Below are 18976 nucleotides of genomic sequence, written 5' to 3' on the forward strand. Positions count from 1 at the left end.
ACTCCATCTGAAGTTAAATGGAAAAATATCCTCTGGTGAGGATTAAAAAAAAAAAAACTTGTCACCTGCCCAGAGTGCTCACTCCATGAACACACATTCATTTGAGTGACTTGTTGGATTGGCTGTTTCTGAAATACATTTCAGGTCTGTGGAGTAAGGAAAAGTGGACCCTTTTCCATTTATTTGTGCGTTGGATGGCTATTGTGTTTTCGATGGCCCTTATTTTTGGTCTTGATTTGCCTTTTGCATTTTTTTATGGGAAATACTGAGAATCAGTATTTATTTCACCTATTTTGTTTTACTCTTCTGACCTGGGACTTTCCTTAGATTTGTCGAAGCAGACAGGTTTAAATCCTGGTGGAAAAGGCATTCCGTGTCTTTGTGTGTGTGTGTGTGGGGGGGGAGTATTTAAAGCGCAGGTGCATCTTTGAAATGCCATTTCCACTCAGCGGAGTCCTCCTGTTTGCTGAAATCTCTGATGGGGGCTTAGGGGTGTGACTTCAAGGTAACTTTGAATTGCGATCACTTGAACATTGTGAGTGGTGACATGTTGAGAAGGTAAGTTCAGTAACAATACATGTGTTAGGATCACGCGGCTTTGAAGATCAAGCGCTCTGTCGTCCACATTTTCGTCTGTGTAATATCCCCACTCAATTCCACTGGGGATTCTCAGCACCATTGTAGTGCAGAAGACCCTGCTGGCCAATGGGCGGCGGATTTCTGGTGCTATGGCGCCGCCTACTGGAGACCTCTAGACATCCTTTGTCCAAATGAGAGCCCAGACACATGTTAAAGACACATGAACTCTTAGGTAAAATTGAAATGTTCACAAGTCTGTATTTGATGGAATTGTGACCTTTCAGGAGGTGGTATATGGTGGCATTGCTTAAGCAGCTTGGATGATACATGGTTTATTAGCGATAATAGTTTCTAAATTCATATGTTGCGTAACTTCAAAACGTATATTTAGAATTGACACATAAAAGGTATTTTTTTCTGGTACAGGGTGGTAAAGTTGTTTTATGACGTAGTTTTAAAATTCAAGTTCCAAATTTGGGGGAAGTTCCCTTTGATGTCTGGTTGTGTTTGTTTTGGTTTAGAGGCTGTTTTCATTGATGATCAAAGTAGGTTTTTAATTAGAAATGCTGGGGGGAACAACAAGAAACTCAGTGCAAAGAACAAGGTTCGGTTTTAGCATTAGAAGGAAAAATAAAATGTTCATTTTTTAAAATAATAAAATTATATATATACATTTATATATATATACACACACATATATGTATGTGTGTATACATATACATATACATATACATATACATATACATATACATATACATAAAACGGCCCCAGAAGAATCAAGTCAAAGGATAATATATAAAAACACGAAGTCTATCACTGTGCTCCATTACATTTTCACTGTGATTATAGAATGTAAGACAGGGTTCCATGTAGTTCATGCTTTTAGAAATACCGATGCTTTCTCTTTATCATCAGACACCCATGCATGTTCCTCATTGGCGATTTGCAGCGAGAGTTGTTTGCTATTTAAAAAAACAAGTGGAATGTAGCAGATGATGTCACGGAGTGAACCTGGCTCACTGAAAGCAGGTTGTTCACGCTGCGTTGCTGAGCCTTCTTCCAAGGGTGTGGGCTTCACTTCGGAAGGGATGGTCTGGAAAACATTTTTATTTCCGAGTGCTCCCGTGAGTTCCGAGAGCCCGGGTCATTTGCGTGTGATTTAGGATGTTCACTGAAAGTGGCTGAATATCTGCTGATAATGATTCTCCAACCATGAGAACAAGCGATTTAAGCCTCCACGGTGATGCTGAAGATTTGGGGCTGTCTTTCAAAAAGATAAAAGACTATGTGTTTGTGTGTGATTTACTCTGTGGAGAAAAGTGAAATAAAGCGTAAGGTAACCTACCATGGTTTAATGTGGATTGATCAGTGGAGGGATTTATAATCAGCGTCTGAGATAAATGGGTGTAAAAGAAAATGCATATTCAGTTTGGGAAACCTTTATGGGAAGTGAACATGAACACAGAAGAAAAGAAAATGGGATTTATCTTTATACGTGGGGTTGTTTTCCCCGGGTGCTAAATTTTGCTGCATTAAAGATGAAAGAATTTGGAGAAATGTTGACTATGGAGCCATGATAAGACCAGAACTATAGACACAGGTGTAACTATAGATATAACAATAGATGTGGATAAAGATATGTAGGTATAAAGATAGAGACATGTAGATATGTAGATATGATCCTGTTCCCAAGGTCCAAACCCTCCGCCCAGCTAAACCGAGGTCTGTGAGTTTGATGTCACCGGAGTTGGGTTGACTTTTTCGTCAAAATAATATCCTGTAGTAAATTAAATTGATGCCCCTCTGAATTTTTTAGTATTTGTCTGGACTATACATGTCAACTTGAGTCTGTAGATCCCTATCTAGGGTCAAGTTCACTTTAGCATCTGTAGCCCTTGAAGGCATTCACTCTGTAGACTAACTCTGATTAAGATGCTTTTCGCTTAGCTTATGAGCTTTTAATAAACAGCAGTCTCTATGGAACCGAAAACACTGGCGGAAGGAATTTGCATGTCTGATCTGATGGAGAGAACAGATGAGGACGAGGAAAGCAGGTGCCCGGGGTTGAGGGCGTGGCCTGTGGAGCTAGACAGGCTCAAGGTCAAGCCCAGGTGAGCTCACACGGGTCTCGTGAGCTTGGCCAGACACTTGGCTTTTCTAAGCTTCTCAGGGCTTCTGTGAAACTCGAGAGAGAAAACACCAGCAAAAGACACAGCCTCGTGCCTGGCGCCCAGTAACCACTCCATGACTATTGGCAATTAATAATCATATACCTTGCCTACATTATTCTTGAACAGAGACACCTCTCTAGATACTGTCTGCTGCACTTGGGTAGTTTATCTCGCTCTCCTCTTCAAAACATAGATGAAAATAACGGTCTCGTGCATTTCCTTTCAAAAGTGCACTGATTTCGAACCAGGGGGTTAAATGACCCTCTCCGAGGCCTTTAGCCTGAGTGGGCTGATGACGCCTCTGCTGGTTGGGGGGTTGCTGGTGTATTTGTTCTAGTTGTCACTGTTTTGGTGTTAAAAAGACATAGCTTCCTTGTTGTCCCAGAATTCTTTCCCTCCCTTCCATGATAAACCTGTGCCGGGTTGAATTCCCTTCTTACGAAAGGCTTGGTATGCGTTTTGGTGGCAAGAAGTCGGAACCACAGAGCGCCGCGGCCGCCGGAGTCAGGGAGGGAGCCAGACGGCGCGCTGGAGCTGCCTCTGTTCTCTGCCGTCTGAGCGTCCGCCAGGCTTCTCCCCCGTGTTCCAGCGGCCAGTGGTGCCCGCCGCTTGTTAGACACCCAGCCTCCTCGTCGTGGCCTGTGGTCTAAATCACTCTGCAGCGGGTCCTGTTGGTGGTGGTGGTGTTGTTGTCGTTGGTCTGAGTGTCACATGGAGCTGAGCTTGTCTGGGGCAGGGGGTTCTAGATCGTGTTACACCCCGGAACGTGGGATAATGTGTAGCGCAGTAGGTGCTCGGTAAATAATCAGGACCCAAAATAGATGCCGCATTTGGGGGAAACTTTCCAGTCTTTTGCAGGCTTGAAATGAACCCCAACAGCTCTCCTTTGTCCTATTATTATTATTTTTACGTGAAAATTTAGACTTAAAGCACAGTTTTGACCCACTTGGGATTTGTAAACAGAACATTAGAAGAAACGAGGTAGTTTTGGGGCAAAAGGTACTGAAAATTGCTACTTTATCAAAGTTAACTAACAGAAATTTTATACATATAAAATAGATACATGTACATATATGTACGTGTGTATCTATAAGCCTAACATTTACATATGGATGAAATTTGAAACGTTCTAAGAGATGTTTGTTTTCTTCCTTGCAGGAGATGTCCCAACTACTCCTCCTGGTAAGAACTCATATTTCCATTTGCCTTATTTTTTGTTGTTGCCAAGATTATATATTTCATGTCAATAGAATTTTCTGTTATTATGAGATCATTTTGTAAGGACAAACTTGCATGAATAGAACATTCTGTTCTTATATTTCTGCTTGAAGAGATGAAGTTTGATGACTACCTAAACATGTTATTATTTGTATGTGTTGTTGTGTATAAGGTATAGTTCTTCTTAAACCTGACAGTAAACCCCGTGACAGGGTCCAATCTCTTTTTAAGTTTTAACACTACAAATAAATCCAAGTTACATCACAAAACCTGATAGTTAAAAATAGGTTAAGGAATTCTTTGAGAAATTAGAAAGACTTTTAAACATGAGAATATATAGAGCATATATTCCTCCAAGAGAAAAGCTTTGAGACTATTATGATATTTGTAGTAATTATTTCCAAATTCCACTGCCATACCTGAATTTTGTCAAACAAATGACCTAATCCTGTGATAAATTAAATTTAACTAACAAGGATGCTGAAAATAAATGTATACATTCTACATGCAAAATAAGAGAGAAACATTTACATTTGGTTAACAATAAATGACATCACTTAACTGTTCCTGTTATTGAAAATGTATTATTGATTTCCTAATTGATCGTGCAGTTGATGGTACAAATTAAGAAGGTGAGTAAGAGCATAAGACAATTCTGATTTAATCATTATAACACACAGTTCTATTGAGGCACATTTGAAATATTCCAAGAATCTGGTTATGAAAGGAATCATTGTCGTAATTAATTAAAAATTCACTTCAAACTGTGGAAACAAAGAACTATGCAAAGAGAAACCGAACACTCCTGCATCTGCCTCGGCAGCACCTTCTTTTATTTTTTAAAAGACCTAACATCCGAGTCGTAGGCTTTTGTAACACGGCAGAGAATTCTGGTAAAGCAGGTATAACCATTGTTAACGCACAGCACACTGTAACCAGCTCGTGTTACTTCCACGAGCTCAGCATCTGCTCCCTGAACAGAAGAGTGAGTTCATGCCGACCCTGTAACCCCGTGTTCCTGCAGGCCGGGGTGGGGATGGGGTGGCGTAGGAGCGAATGTTTCAAATGCTGGATGACTCGTCACTGCATTGAGACAGTGGCCATTATCCCTGCACTGTCTCTGTTCTAACGAGCCTTCGAAGCGTGAAACCAGGTAAGTTGGCATGGTCTCCTCCTGGAAACCAGGAGCATCTCCAAAGCCGGGGTACAGGGAGAGCATGGGATTGGCGATGGAAGCATGTTTTCTAGCCTTAATAAAACTCTTATGCATAGAGCTAGGGGATGGGCACCGAGCTTAAGATGTGTGTGTACAAGGGTGTAAAGGCTTCTGGGTCAGCATTCTCCATCCACCCCGGGCTCAGCGTGCTTGGCTGGAAGTCACTGTGACGGAGGCTCCGCGTCCAAATAGCATAACACGATCGCGTGCGGTGTTTGGAGTGATTTTCCTTCTGGTCTCTGTGATTCAAATCTGACCAAAGAGAGGGATTAAGTAACAAAGGGAGAACATTGCAACAGTTTCTGAAAGCAGATGGGTCCTTGGAACCCTGCCAACAACAAAGTTAGTTTAACCTAAAACAACAAATGAATCATTAGCCAAGTCTACAAGGACGGAAATGAGTCAAGGTTATCCGTAGAGTTGTAAGGGCTTCCCTCCCTCCTCCCCACCTCCTCGCTCTCCCCCTTTCTCCCCGTCTTCCCTGCACCTTCCCTCCGTCACTCAGATGGAGGAGATGAGAGATGACTGAAGTCAGACTTGAGATTCCAGAACTTGGGATTTCCGGAACCACCCCACAGTTACAAAGGATTTCATGGGCGTCCGACGGCTCGGTCCGTTGGGAGGGTTTTTACTGGGATCCAGGGAACACTGATTTCACTTTGTCTTCGACGTTCATGCACGAAGCCAGGACTCCTCCGTGCCATTTCCGTCCCGCAGCCTGTTTTCTGCTCGGTCACCTCCTCCTGTCCGCTCCCGTCTGTCCTGTCTTCTCTCTTCTGTTCTTCTTTCTCGCTTCTCCCGTTCTTTCTCTTCCCGTCTCTGTGCCACTTTCCTTTTGCAAAATATGTTTGTATTGATTTGAGAGAGAGAGAGAGAGAGAGAGAGAGAGAGAAAGAGAGAGAGAGAAATATCAATGTGAGAGAAACATCCACCAGTTGCCTCCTGTATGCACCCTGCCCGGGAATCGAACCGGAGACCTTTCAGTGCAGGAGAAAACACTCAGCCAACCGAGCCACACCAGCCAGGGCTGTGCCAATTCCGTTCACCCAAACTTGTTGAACTGAATTAACACAAATACTTGGGTGATATAACTCAATTTCTGTTAATTAAATATTGGAAAGCAAAAATCTGCTATTCACAGAAGTACATACATGTTACACACAGAACATTTAGACACCACACACGTCTATAATCCCAGTATCCATAGACCACAGTGTGCTTTTTGCCTTTTCTTTCTTTCTTTCTTTCTTGATTTTTTTTTCTTTGAAGGAGAGAGGAAGAGAGAGATGGAAACATCGATGAGAGAGAACATCGATTGGCCACCTCCTGCACGCCCCCCACTGGGGATCCGGCCCCCCACCTGGGCATGTGCCCTGACTGGGAATCGAACCAGTGACGTCTTGGTGCAGGGTCCACGCTCAACCACTGAGCCACACTGGCTGGGCATATGCTTTTTGTCTTTTATTATTATTTTTTTGTAATCCTCACCTGAGGATATTTTTCCATTTATCTTTAGATAGAGTGGGAGGAAGAGAGAGGGAGAGGGAGAGAGAGAGAGGAACATTGACATAAGGGGGACACATCAACTGCTTGCCTCCAGCACGACCCTGACCAGGGCCGGGGATGAACCACAACCGAGGTACGTGCCCTGACTGGAACCGAACCTGGGACTCCTTGGTCCACAGGCCAACGCTCTAACCTCTGAGCCACACTGGCCAGGACATCTTTTTGTCTTCTAAAAAGCAATTTTGGAGTATTTCCCTCATCTTTGGTCCAGAAACCCCTTGCACACGAGCACCCACACAGAAACCAGGCCCTCCCCCGTGGTGCCAGCCCCGTGCCCGCAGGAGTCTGGACCCTGAGGCAGCGGTCTGGCTCCTGTCCCCGTGCCAGCTCATCGCGTGCACCTCACGCCAAGGAGCCGAAACGGGCAAACATTCTTTCAGTGTCCACGGGGCTCCCTCTGCCACCATCAAGCTGAGAACAAGTCTGTGGACGTGGGTCACGGGCGGCTCTGTCTGCGCATTTTGTTTTCCGGTCTTTGCTTTGTGTACGTTAGTGTATCTTTAATCAGCATGAATGCAGCGCTTCTGTCTCTCACCCGTCTCTCTGGGAACCCTCCTCCTCAGTACTCCCGGCTCTGTCCTTCTCGGTCCTGTTCCTCATGGGTTGTCTTCTCCGGCCTCTTCCGATGGGCTTCATGCACCGAGACTCATCGTCTGAGCCAAGGTGCCTTGGAGAGCCAGGCTCCCAGACGGTGGCCGGGACAGCGCAGGGAGCCAACCGCGGCCTTAGCCCCAGCACCTCGTTCACCTGTAGCCACTGCTTTGCAGGTGGTGCTTTCACTGTTTTAGTTTTTACTTGTATTTTACTTTTTTAACTCATCTTTATTGTTGAACGCATTACAGATGTAACCCCCTCTATCTCCCCATTGACCCCTCCTCCCCAATCCTCTTCCCCTCCTGCCTTCCCCACACTATTGTCAGTGTCCATGGGTTATGCAGACATGCATAGAAGTTCTTTGGTTGATCTCATCCCGCCCCCCTCCCCCCTTCCCTTTGAGGTTCATCAGTCTAACAACCAATTTGTACTTCTTAATCCCTTCACCTTTTTCACCCACCCTCCCCGCCCCCACCCATCTGGCAACCAACAAAATGTTCTCTGTATCTATGAGTCTGCTTCTGTTCTGCTTGCTCATTGTGTTTGTAGACTCAGTTGTTGATAGATATGTATTAATTGCCATTTTATTGTTCATATTTTCGTTCTTCTTCTCCTTCAAGAAGACCCTTCAACATTTCATAGAATAGTGGTTTGGTGGTGATGAACTCCTTTAGCTTTTTCTTGTCTGGGAAACTCTTGATGTGCCCATCGACTCTAAATGACAGCTTTGCAGGACAGAGTAATCTTGGTTGTAGGTTGTTGCTTATCACCACCTTGAATATCTCTTGCCACTCCCTTCTGGCCTGCAAAGTTTCTTTTGAGAAATAGAGAGAGGGGAAGGGAGAGGGAAAGAGAGACAAATGTTGATGTAAGGAACATCGATTGCACGCCCCATACTGGGAATCGAATCTGCAACCCAGGCAAGTGCCCTGACTGGGAATCAAACCGGCGACCTTTCGGTGCACGGGACAACGGCCACCCAACTGAGCCGCCCAACCAGGGCTGCAGCTGGTTTTTATCGAGTCTCTATATCCTGTCTATTCCTCTGTACACACCTACTTGTTTCTATGCATGTGTACAGATGCATATATGTTTACAAATGAACACATACAGCATATACCTGTGTATACCACGCACCACAGGTGGACAGTGTGGGCATGTGACCATGCTTGGATATGTGTTGTTTACACAGCATGGGGAAGGGGGAGTCACTGAACTCGGATGTGGAGACATTTTAGGATGTGATTCATATATTTATTTTCTCCTCCATCTCCCGTTCTATCACAGGATCGATCCCGCCAGGCAAGCCCAACACTCAGCCTGCTCCCATCCCCTCGCCTACCCGCACCACAGCATCCTTACCCACAAGCACCTCCGGGCCGGAGAGTGGCTCCCCCAGGGCGCCGCCACCTCTCAGTGCCGGGGGCCCTTCCGCAGAGACACCCCTGCACACCTGGGATAATGCTAGTCGTCCTGCTGGGACAGGTTGGCACAGACGTCACCCGGAATGTGATGACGGGAAAAGTGTCTTTTTTTTAATTCTAAAGTTATCAGGACAGTTTTTCTTTAACTCAATTATGTGTTCAGTTTCCACGCCTGGGATTTTATTGATGTGCATAAACGCAGGACATCCAGGTGTTTATGAAGTCCTGGCTGGTCAAAGTAACGGTGCACGTTGATGGGGGCAGGGGGAGACCCCGTGAGTAAGATCGGGGTGGGGTGGGAGGGGAACGCTCGCTGGTGCCCCCTGGTCTCCCTGTGCTGCCCGGTCCCCGGGCCCTGCTCCCTCTGGTTTTCTGGACCCCAGACAGGCTGGAACACCGTCCCAGGTTTATGAGAGTCCTGCCTTCCTGAACTCTTACCCCAGGAAGAATCTTTGTTCATTCCAGATTCTTTTTTTTTTTTTATCCTCACCCGAGGACATGTTTCCATTTTTGTTCAGACAGAGTGGGAGGGAGAGAGAGAGAGAGAAACATCGACATGAAAGGGACACATTGAGTGGTTGCCACCCACACGACCCAACCAGGGCCGGGGACAAACAGCAACCGAGGTACGTGCCCTTCGCGGGAACCGAACCCGGGTCTCTCTGGACCGCAGGCCGACGCTCTAACCACTGAGCCAAATGGGCCAGGGCCATTCCTGATTTTTAATATCAGAAAATTATTGGAGAGAATTTATTTAAAAAAAAAAAAAAGAAAGAAAGAACAAAAACACTGCGATTCATAATCCAGCTTTGCTTTGTGATTTAGATCCCCCCTCCCCCTAGGATTTTGCGTTATTTCAAAAAATTAAGTAAGCTCATAAAAACGGGCGGACACGCATTTTGGTGGACGGGGCATTTCAGAGTGGGCCGCGGGAACAGCGCTGTGCTCTCTGTAACTTTACAGCCGCTAACCTTCCGTCTGCCGCGGGGAGGTATTGATGGAGTCATGTCCCTCTCTTACCGTAGGGGCCACACCGACACAGCCGCCTCATCTCGCCACGGCAGCAGACTCGCAGACATCCTTTGCCGGATCTGACCCCCAGGCACCCAGCAAGGCTCCCCTTCCCGCACTCACCCCGGCTCTGGGCGGCAATGACACAGCAGGTTCGCATGTTCGGATGTGTGTGTGGGCAGAGGCGTGCCAACCGCGTCTGTTTAGGGAGGGGCCAGGGCACTGCCCGCTCCCTGCCTGGGCGTGGAGAGTCCTGCCTCCAGTTAGCCTGTGAGCCGAGCTGCACCGGTGCTTGCGACAGAGCTCAGATGCTCAGGGAGGGAGTCACGGATGCAGGGAACCCTGTGCAGGAGGGAACCGTTATTCCAGGCCCTCTGCGTTTCTTCGGATGTGGGCCAAGTGTCTGTGCCGCAAAGACTTGTGGCTAGAATGAAGCGTAACACATGCGAATCTTTACCTGAAGACCTTCAGTCAGGCAGGTGGTGAGGACTCCGGGACTTGTTGTCACCGAGAAACTGCAACCACAATTGAACTGCCTTTTTTTTTTTTTTTAAATCCTCACCCAGGTTGGCACAGAAGTCACCTGGAATGTGATGGGGGAAAACGTGTCTTTTTTTTTTTTTTTTTTAATTCTAAAATTATCAGAACCGTTTTTCTTTAGCTAAAGCATGTGTTCAGTTTCCACCTGTGGGATTTTATTGACGTGTGTGAATGCTATTTTTACTTTTATGTTCAGAGTGGGAGGGAGAGAGGAGAGAGAGAGAGAGAAACATCGATGTGCGAGAGACATATTGATTGGTTGCCTCTTGCATGACCCCATCCGGGGCCGGGGACAGACCGCAACCGAGGTACATGCCTTTGGCTGGAACTGAACCCGGGACCCCCTAGTCCGCAGGCCGACGCTCTAACCGCTGAGCCAAACCTGCCGGGGCTGAACTGCTTTTTAAAAAGAATGAGAAAGAGGTGATGGTCATATTCCCCATGCAAATGTCGACATGCTCTGAGTTAGCATCTCCGTGTTATACAAACGAGGCGAAACGGGCCCTCCTTGGTTTTCCCAAATCAGTATCCAAACCACTGCTCTTTGTACCTGGAGGTGCAGGCCCGCTGGTCCGCGACTCCCACAGCCACAGGGAGACGATAGTGACCCGGCGCCTGAAGGTCACGGAGGTGCACGAGGGGCCCGGGCGCTCAGGTGGCCTGGTGTGAAGTCGGGTTCAAGTGGGAGCCGAGCACCCGCAATAGAACAGCTGCTCGTGTGAAGTAGGAACACGGTTCCCTTGGCGTGGAAAGCATCCAGGCCAACAGCACACTTCACTCGGCCGGAGGGGAGCTGCTCTGCCTCCCGGCCTCCTGCCCGCCGCCCGGGAACCGCAGTCGAGCGATGCGGAGAGTTTAGCAAATCCGCAGGTCAGAAACCGCAGCCCGGAAGGAGCTGGAAGCCACCACAGGGGACCGACCAGCTGGGCTGATGGTCACACAGACTTTCTGCTCCGCCCTGGCCCCGGTGTAGCCCAGGGCCTGATTCCGCTCCTTAGAAATCACCCACCGTGAACGGACCTCGCTGAATGGCAAATGCCACCCCTTCGTGGAGATGCCCTGCAGACGGCCGGTCCTTTTCCAGGGGAGCCGGGAGTTCGGGGAGGGGGAGATGGGCCTCAGAACAGCCTGGGGGGCAAGGGTCTCTCGGGAAAGGAAAATTGAAAAAGAGGCTGGAAACAGACTTCGCTGGTTTGGACACCTCGCGGCGGTTCAGGCCCGCGGCCCAGTTCTCTCGTAAAGGCTGGCCCACCTGCTCCCTGTCCGGCGCTGCGGCCCCCCCGCCGGGGCCCGGAACTGACGTCACGCATTCTTTTCTGGGTCAGTTCCCCGTGGGGCTGGAGGGGATTTTGGAGACAGTGCTGAGACCCCAACTCGAAATGTGGGAAGGTGCATTTTCCCGTGAGTGGGGCACACGTGGGAGCTGGAGGAAGGGACCGAGGAGGCCCAGATGCTGGACTCAAAGCCACATTCAGAACGGCAGGCGGCGCCCCCTGCTGGAACATGGAGGGTCTGGCTGCAGCCTTGGCCGTGAACTAGCCACCGAGCTCCACAGGGCTAGCGTGTGGTCCTGCTCCGGCATGAGCCCCGCAGTGGGCTCCCGTTGCTTGGTCACCGATGCTGGACTTCTGTGTGTGGTGCCTGGGGACCCTGTGACGGGCATTGGGTGCTCTGAACCCCACAACGCAAAGTCCTACCCAAACGCGCTGTCTGGCTGGCGGCGGCACTTGGTTCTGTACCGGCGAGCTCAGTGCAGGTGGAAATGGGGGGTAATGACGGCAGCCGGGCAGGGCCGGGCTGGGGTTCCCAGCCAACCTGGAGTTCCAGGCCGGGGGAGCCCAGGGCGTGCCATAGCATCGGGACCCCAGGGAGGCTCTCAACCAGGTGCCCCATTTCCTCTGGGGACCACCTAACACCGCCTTTGCCTCTCATCTTTGAGGTCTCAGCACCGCAAGCCAGCACCCCATTTGGTCACTTGGGTGCATTTTCGATAATGTGGGTGTCCAAGCTCCCCCAGATACATTTAAAGGTGGGCTCTGATGACAAAGTGTCACGGATTTCAAGTTGCCCGCCCTCCGCTCATCCCTCCCGCAGCCCGGATGTGTCTCCCAGGTTGGTAGGCGGCGTGTGCTGTGGTTCGACAGGAGTGATCGTGAGTGGTTGCCTGTCTGAGCCTCAGCAACCCCAGTTTTGTGGGCTGTCTGGCCCTCGTCCTGTGAGGCAGGGCCAGGGGACTGCTGACGGCTGATGGCCTTTCTGGTTGCAGGTGCCCCGGCCGCGACGAGTCCCTCCAGCACCTTTCCCGCACGCACAGCCAACCTGTCGGCACACACCCCCAGCCCTGCTCCCAGCAGCCCCTCCGCCTCACCCGCACGCACCTCCAACAGCACCACCAACTCCTCAGGTCGGACCTCGCGCCCTGGGGTCTGGGTTGCGGGTCATGAAACGCACACGTGCGTGAACGCAGCGCCGTCCCGTCGCCGCTCCTGCGGCCGTCTCCCCACTTCACGCGTGTCTGCACATCGATACGGAGGGAGGCCAGAGAAAATGCCCAGGGGCCTTCTCCGGGCGTATTTTACTTTTTCTCATTATTATCAACGTCCCTGGCAAAGAAGAAAGATAAGAGCCTTTCATGTCGTGGAGACCTGGGACCAAACCCAGCCCCTTCACCTTCGTAGCTGACTTGGGCCCAAGCGACGGACCCTTGCTGTGTATCCGTGTTCCCTCTAAAATGGGTGCGATCATGCCAGTTGTCCAGGATTACAGTGAGGACTAGAGATGTACAGAGCCTGGGCTGAAATGGAAAGTACCAGAGAGTGACGGGCATCCCGAGGATAGCTCAGATAAGGAGGGTCGTAACTGAGAGCCAGAGTAGGTGAAGGAGCACACGCCAGGTAAGCACGCGCTGAGGAATGACCGCTCGGCCCTCCCCTCGCACGACGCGTGCTTTAAATCCTGGGGACTACTAGCGATCTTCAAGATCGCAGATAAATCTTCCATCCACCGTCTTATTTCAAAAACAAGGGAGGGTCGACTTGCAGGCGAGCTCCTCCAGCAAAGATTCGGCGAGGAGATTCTCTTGGCTCGAGTGTCTGCCTGCCGCCCCCCGCCTGGGCAAATTCATTAACCTCTACCCTTCTGTTCATTTCCTTGCAGGTCTCATCCTTACGTCGCACGCACCAACACCCACTCAGAGCACTGCAGCAAGCAGCCTTCACTCCACTTCCACCATAGGTGACCGCCTCACCCCCAGTCACGCAGTCACAGCACCGGCAGACCACTTCCTGGGGACCCTTTCTTGGAGACGCTTACCCTCGGTCATAGGCCTGAGAGTGGCCGGGGGGTGGGGGGTATGGGAGGTGTATGATGTCATGACTATGCTGTCCTTGTAGTAACCCCCCCCCCCCCGCCCCGGGAACTGTGTTCTTGATGACAACTTGTGCAGAATGACCACACAGATGAGGGTGTCTCCTGTAAGAGGAGGGCTCGAGGCTGGCTTAAGAAAGAATAGCTTTACTGATGGCCAAGGCGGTCCAGGCAACGAGGAGCGGAGGCGTGAGCCCCAGCCGCACCGCCTGGGCCGTGGGCAGGGCCTCCTGGGTGCACACGGGCCAGCTCTCGGGGTGCCCATCAGTGGTCACCAGGGCCGACCCTGCGAGGTCAGTATCTCCCACAAATTCTTCAGCTCAGAGACCAGCACAGCAGGGACCTCCTGGTTCCCACAAAGCACCTTTCACCCAGTTCTGTTCCATTCTTTGCTCACACGCGATACATCTCCATTTGTCGCGAGAACAATGTATCACAGAGGCCGGACTAGAGAAGGAAGCAGCCCTTGCCTGCCTCCTGGCCTTTTCCAACAAACGTGTCAACCGAACTCTCTCGAGGTTATAATGACAGAAATCTACTTTGAGGTCAATCCAGGGACCAGGCCCCTGAGACTGTTTAGCCACCACAGTCACACCCGGACCCTGTACAGTCGAGAGGATGATTCTCACGATCGTGTGGCCTGGGCGAACTCACGAAAACGTTTCGGAGAACTAGCTCCTTCGCTTAGAGCCTCTGCGGTCCTGGGCCTCAGCTCTGTTCTGGGCTCCGCAAACCCTGTGCATGTGTTAACCTGAACCTGATAGACCCACACACCCCGCCCAGTGACTCTAGCAGGGGTTTTCTAACATGAATTTCTTTCCTTTTTCACAGCTCCTACAACAGTCAAGCCGTCATGCGGTAAGTTGGCCTACCTGGAGGCAGCCAACGTCTCGTCAGAAGAGCTCTTTAATTCTTTCTTTCTTTGGGCCAAGCTTCTAGCAGGCTCAGCTCCCTGGTTCTAACTTCCCACCAACGACGGTCTCCACATCTTAAGAGCCAGCATCCTTGGGGGACAGGAGGCTTTGCGACCACCCTGTTCAGACCTAGTTTTGAGTACCAGGGTGACTGTCATGAGCTGAAGAATTTTACGGAAGCCACTTAACGTCAGTCCGGGCCTCTGTAAAACGGAGTGATTGCAAGTCTGTTTCGGGGTGGGGCTGAGCGTGACGGTTCCTCTAGAATGTGGGCGACACGTGTCTCTGTCTCTGTCTGGTCGGGGTTCGGCTCGACGCAGATGCCCGAGAGCACTTTGCGTCCATCCTTTCCCGTGGAAGCAAAGTCCTTCTTCGTGGCCAGTCGAGCCCTCCAATTTCTCTGCCGGCATGGGCTCTCCGGGCTCTTGGTGTGCAGAGTGACCTTCCCAGTTTGCTGACTTACCATCTTCTCTGCTGGGGGTCCTCTGGGGCCCGGGCCCCCTTCCGCTTCTCAGCCTTCAGCAAAGACGAAGTAAGGACTATGGGAATACGTGCAGGCTTTAAACACAGCACACCTCTTCAGCTGCCCGCTGCCCGCTGCCCGCTGCCCGCTGCCCTTTCTCGACGTTGGAATTCCATCTGTTTCGAGTCCTGATCGTGTTCTAAAAAGCAAACAGATCACGTGTTGCTTTCAGTTTTATAGCCTACACAGGAGCGAAATCATGTGGTTCTTGGCCTCGGACTTCGCGTAGCACGACACTCTCCAGATCCATCCACTTGTTGTTGTGAATGGCAGGATTTCGTGTTTTCTGGAAGCTGAGCAGTGTCCCAGTGTGTCAATGGGCCACTTCTTCTTCCTCTCCCCAGTCCTCTGGTGCAGGACACTCGGGTCGTCTGCCCGTCTTGGCCACCATGAACAACACTGCCACGAACGTAGGGGTGCAAATATCTTTGCAAATACATGTCTTCAACATTTTTTCCAGATAGATACCAAGAAGAAGGGTTGCTGGGTCATCTGGTAACTCTGTTCTTAATTTTGGGAAGAGCATCCATACTGGTTTCCACAGTGGCTGCACCAGTTTGCAATCCCGCCAGCAGTGAATGAGGGTCTCAGGGTATCATGGAATTATACACTTGAAACTAGGCAATTTAATTAACCAATGTCACCCCGATAGATTTGATATAAATAAACTCAAACTGAGCCGCCTTGCCTGGGAAGCCTCTCCCATCCCTCCAACCTGAGTAGATTTCTCTCTTGATTTAGTCCTATACAACTCTGTGCGTAAGCTTGTATGTTTCCGTGTCTGTTACGTTCATGTCCATGTGGTCTCCTTGTTGGATGACAATTTGTTAAAGCTGATCATTCAGATTCCTCGTGATTGGGCCAGTGTCTTAAACATAATAAGGGCTTAATTATTTTTGTCGCATTAATGTGTGACTACTTTAATATTCATTGAAAGGATACTGATACCAGTCAATGGGATCTGTGTCAGTAAAGGCGAGAATGTGGGCTGGCCCGAAGAAAGTTGCTTAGGAGGGTTTAGCCTCAATATTTTAATAGAATCAAGGAATGATGAGGACTGGGGTCTCTAAAATAATGGATGTGGACATACTTAGAGACACAGAATATCAAGAATCACATTTTAGGATGCAAAAGAAATTGTAAAGCCAAAAAAAAATAAAAAGAAAAGGGGGGTCCAATGCATCATCCATTTGGTCATCAGTTCACAAATTCAGTGAGTGAGGATCAAGCCCCGATGAGTGCCAGGTTCTAGGCGAGGATCTGGATTTAGGGCGAGGACCACAGCGGGTGCCCTGTGCCCACGTAGCGTGGAAGATGGAAATGGAGCCAGTGCCCACCCACAGGCTGGGGTCCTTGGAGAAGCCGTCGCGTGTGTTAGGAAAGAACAGTGCAGGGGCCGGAGCCATTCCTTGTGTTTCCTTGTTCCCGGGGGGGATATTTTGAGTGATTTGACAGCAAAGGAGTTGGCATTTCATGGAGGTGTGTTTGTTCCCTCACTGGTTTCGTTTTCTTTCAGAGGACAAGTTTTCGAACGTCTCTGTGACTTTCCACCACGACAACAGTAGTGGGTTGTTCAAGGCAGAACTGCCAGTGGACAAAGAAGTGATATGTTCGCCTTGGCCATGTAACAACATATCCTTCTCTTTGAAAGAGGAATGTAAAACTCTCACTGTGAATATATCTCATGAGTCATGTGTTGCTCCATTCAAAAAACTAAAATTATATGTACCACCAGGTAAGTATCCATTGATTACGATTTGTGTGTGTGGTGCCTTGCAGGGACATGGGGCAGGACAGAGCTGAGGGGAGGAAGCCAGCCAGACGGGAGTGGGCAGACCTGCCCCCAGCCCAGGGAACGCTGTCGACGCGTGAGCCTCCCGTGGCTCCTCCCTTCACTTCTTTCACAGTGGTCCTCGTGGATTCCATGTAACCTACCCCACTCCGTGGTTCTCCACGAGAGTTCTGTTTGCTCCTCTACTTGATTCAAGTCATTCAACACATACGAATACCTATCTCCCCTTTAAACACAGGTGTGTCTGCCACACACTGGGGGAAATGACAACGTCAAGGCTTCGATGTCTGTGGAAAGAACAAAACTGTCACACAAAGAGGAGTGAAGTGTCATGTTAGGGCCAACTGGCTAATAGAGGGGACCGAGGTCTCCCACTGACCGCCCTGATGTGCATCGGAACAAACCACATTTGGAAAAGGAGTTCAGGGACCATGCAAATTTGTTCCATCCTCATATCATTTAGTCAGTAAAGATTATTGATCGCTGTTTCTTAACAACAGCATAAATTCTAAATAAAATGCCACCAAAATATGTGATGATCAAAAGAAAAAAGAAGAAAAAGTAATCAAGAAACACAAAACCCTGAGTTTAGACCTTTTCGGAAGTAATGCCAGTGCTCGCCTGAGTCTATGGCATGAATGTAACTCCAGGGATTGTAACTGAGCTCAGGATCCACTTTATGAAACACTAATCACCCATTTCTCTGTCTTCTTCTTGACAGATCCTAAGACTTTTCAGCTAGTTGAGTGTGTAAATAATGAAGAAGCAGATACTTCTATTTGTTTAACTTGGAACGAAACTAAAACAAGTAAATGTGATCAAAAGAAAATTAAATACAAACATCAATGTGGTAAGAATATAGCGTTTATTAGAGAATGTCTGTGGTCAGAAGTTATTTCCTTCTCTCTCCCCCACAGTCCCCCACCCCTTCCTCCACATCCTCCTCTCTTCCTCCCCCCCTCCCTTCCTCCCCCTCCCCCTCCCCTACCCCCTCCTCCCTCCTCCTTCTCCTACTCCCCCTCCACCCTTCCCCGCCTTCTCTTCCCCCTCCTCCCCCTCTTTCTTCCTTCTCACACTTGGAGCCAAATTATTGTATTCTCTATACAACTCAGATTTATAAAATAGTCATGCACTCCCCCTGAGAAATAACTTCTGAAATAGTGAGTCACTTACATCACAACATTCTCTTGGCCACTATTAAACACAAGGCGTTGTTAAAGAGACCTCGAAGAAGGATGCCACTTAAAAACGAGGGCACCGTGACGAGAAAAGGAAAACGACGTAAGAGCTCATGAATCACGAGTTGGCTTGGCCAGCCCTCCACTGACACACTCCTCAAGGAAACGTGGGAAAAGCATCAGTGTCTCCGCGCGTATGAGTTCAGGCTCATCTTCGTGGGAGGGAGCAACGCCTGAGACACCGTTTCTTTGTCATGATTAACGGTTGAACACTTTTTTAATATATATATATTTTTTTATCCTCACCTGAGGACATTTTTCCATTTTTTTGTACAGATAGAGTGGGAGGGAGAGAGAGGAAGAGAGAGAGAGGGAAACATCGATGTGGAAGGGACACATCGAGTGGCTGCCACCCGCACGACCAACCAGGGCCGGGGACAAACTGCAACCGAGGTACATGCCCTTAGCGGGAACTGAACCCGGGTCTCTCCGGACCACAGGCGGACGCTCTAACCGCTGAGCCAAACCGGCCAGGGCTGAACGCTTTTTTATTCCTTTTCCCTCGACTTGATTGAGTGGGAATCCCCCTCCCTTCGCAGAGGGCCATCTGCGAGGCCATGTTTGGGAAGACAGACCCACACAGAGGACAAGGGGCCCCTGGTTGTCATGACCCTGTCCAAGGGGTGATGCTGGGCTCCGATTCAAGCAGGTATGAGGAAGGTAGCATGGATGTGTGGGGGACTGGTGATAAGACACGGACCCAACACATCAGCTAGGTCACAGCTAACCCAGCCGCGGTCTCAGCTCCGCAGAGAACCGTGAGTTAATTCCACGGGTTGAATTAGAAACACTGTCAAAACCCATCCCACTTCCTAATATTCTCT

The 18976-nt window shown here is 49.4% G+C and overlaps 1 protein-coding gene across 1 annotated transcript in view; it reads left to right on the forward strand.

Moving 5' to 3' along the window:
• Positions 1 to 18976, forward strand: part of PTPRC (protein tyrosine phosphatase receptor type C) — a 97199-nt gene that overhangs the window by 40893 nt on the left and 37330 nt on the right. Inside the window, 5 exon segments of the mRNA XM_036277413.1 lie at positions 3909 to 3932; positions 13476 to 13553; positions 14517 to 14543; positions 16639 to 16857; positions 17636 to 17764. Coding sequence (XP_036133306.1) covers positions 3909 to 3932; positions 13476 to 13553; positions 14517 to 14543; positions 16639 to 16857; positions 17636 to 17764 — 477 coding nt within the window.

The sequence above is a fragment of the Molossus molossus genome, unplaced genomic scaffold (genome assembly GCF_014108415.1).
Source record: "Molossus molossus isolate mMolMol1 unplaced genomic scaffold, mMolMol1.p scaffold_m16_p_23, whole genome shotgun sequence".
Lineage (NCBI taxonomy): Eukaryota > Metazoa > Chordata > Mammalia > Chiroptera > Molossidae > Molossus > Molossus molossus.